Raw genomic sequence first — 536 nt, forward strand, 5'->3', positions numbered from 1 at the left:
AACCCAGGAAAGGACATCTCAGCCCTAACCTCTTTGCTCATAAATCCTCCTGCTGAAAAAGTAATTGTAGGAAGCACACACCTGATAAATAAATTTGACAGTTCGAGTGCATTTTTGATTGAAGTTAGAACATGGTCTAAAAGCTGCCGGGTACAAATAAAGGGAAGCAGAAGATTCCCACAAGACACTTCTTTCAATTTTAGAAAGGAAAATGGTGTTATATCACACATGGATTTGTCAAGGATTAAAGACAGCCTTTTTGCTTCGTCTATCGAAAGATATGTTCGAAAATTTGCAAGTGTGAACAGCCTGTTCAAAACAATAGCTTCATCGGAACTGAGAATTCCAGTCTTTTGAAGAAGGCTGCTGCAGAATTCAAATTGCGATTCTGTGACAGCGTCAGAAAGTGGTATTTTATTTGCATTTTCTGCTTGGGAAGTGAAAAATACACACTCAGAAAATCCAGAATAGTCAAACAATTCATCAAAATCGAATACAAAACAAACACACATGGACTTGTTGTTAATTTTGCTTGA

The 536-nt window shown here is 37.1% G+C and overlaps 1 protein-coding gene across 1 annotated transcript; it reads right to left on the reverse strand.

Moving 5' to 3' along the window:
- VICG_02239 (uncharacterized protein) lies at positions 1–536 on the reverse strand (the record flags this gene model as incomplete). The annotated part of the gene is made up of 1 exon (XM_007605621.1): positions 1–536. A coding segment is annotated over one exon (536 nt), but the record flags the coding sequence as incomplete, so codon positions are not given.

The sequence above is a fragment of the Vittaforma corneae genome, assembly GCF_000231115.1.
Source record: "Vittaforma corneae ATCC 50505 unplaced genomic scaffold supercont1.205, whole genome shotgun sequence".
Taxonomy (NCBI): Eukaryota; Fungi; Microsporidia; family Nosematidae; genus Vittaforma; species Vittaforma corneae.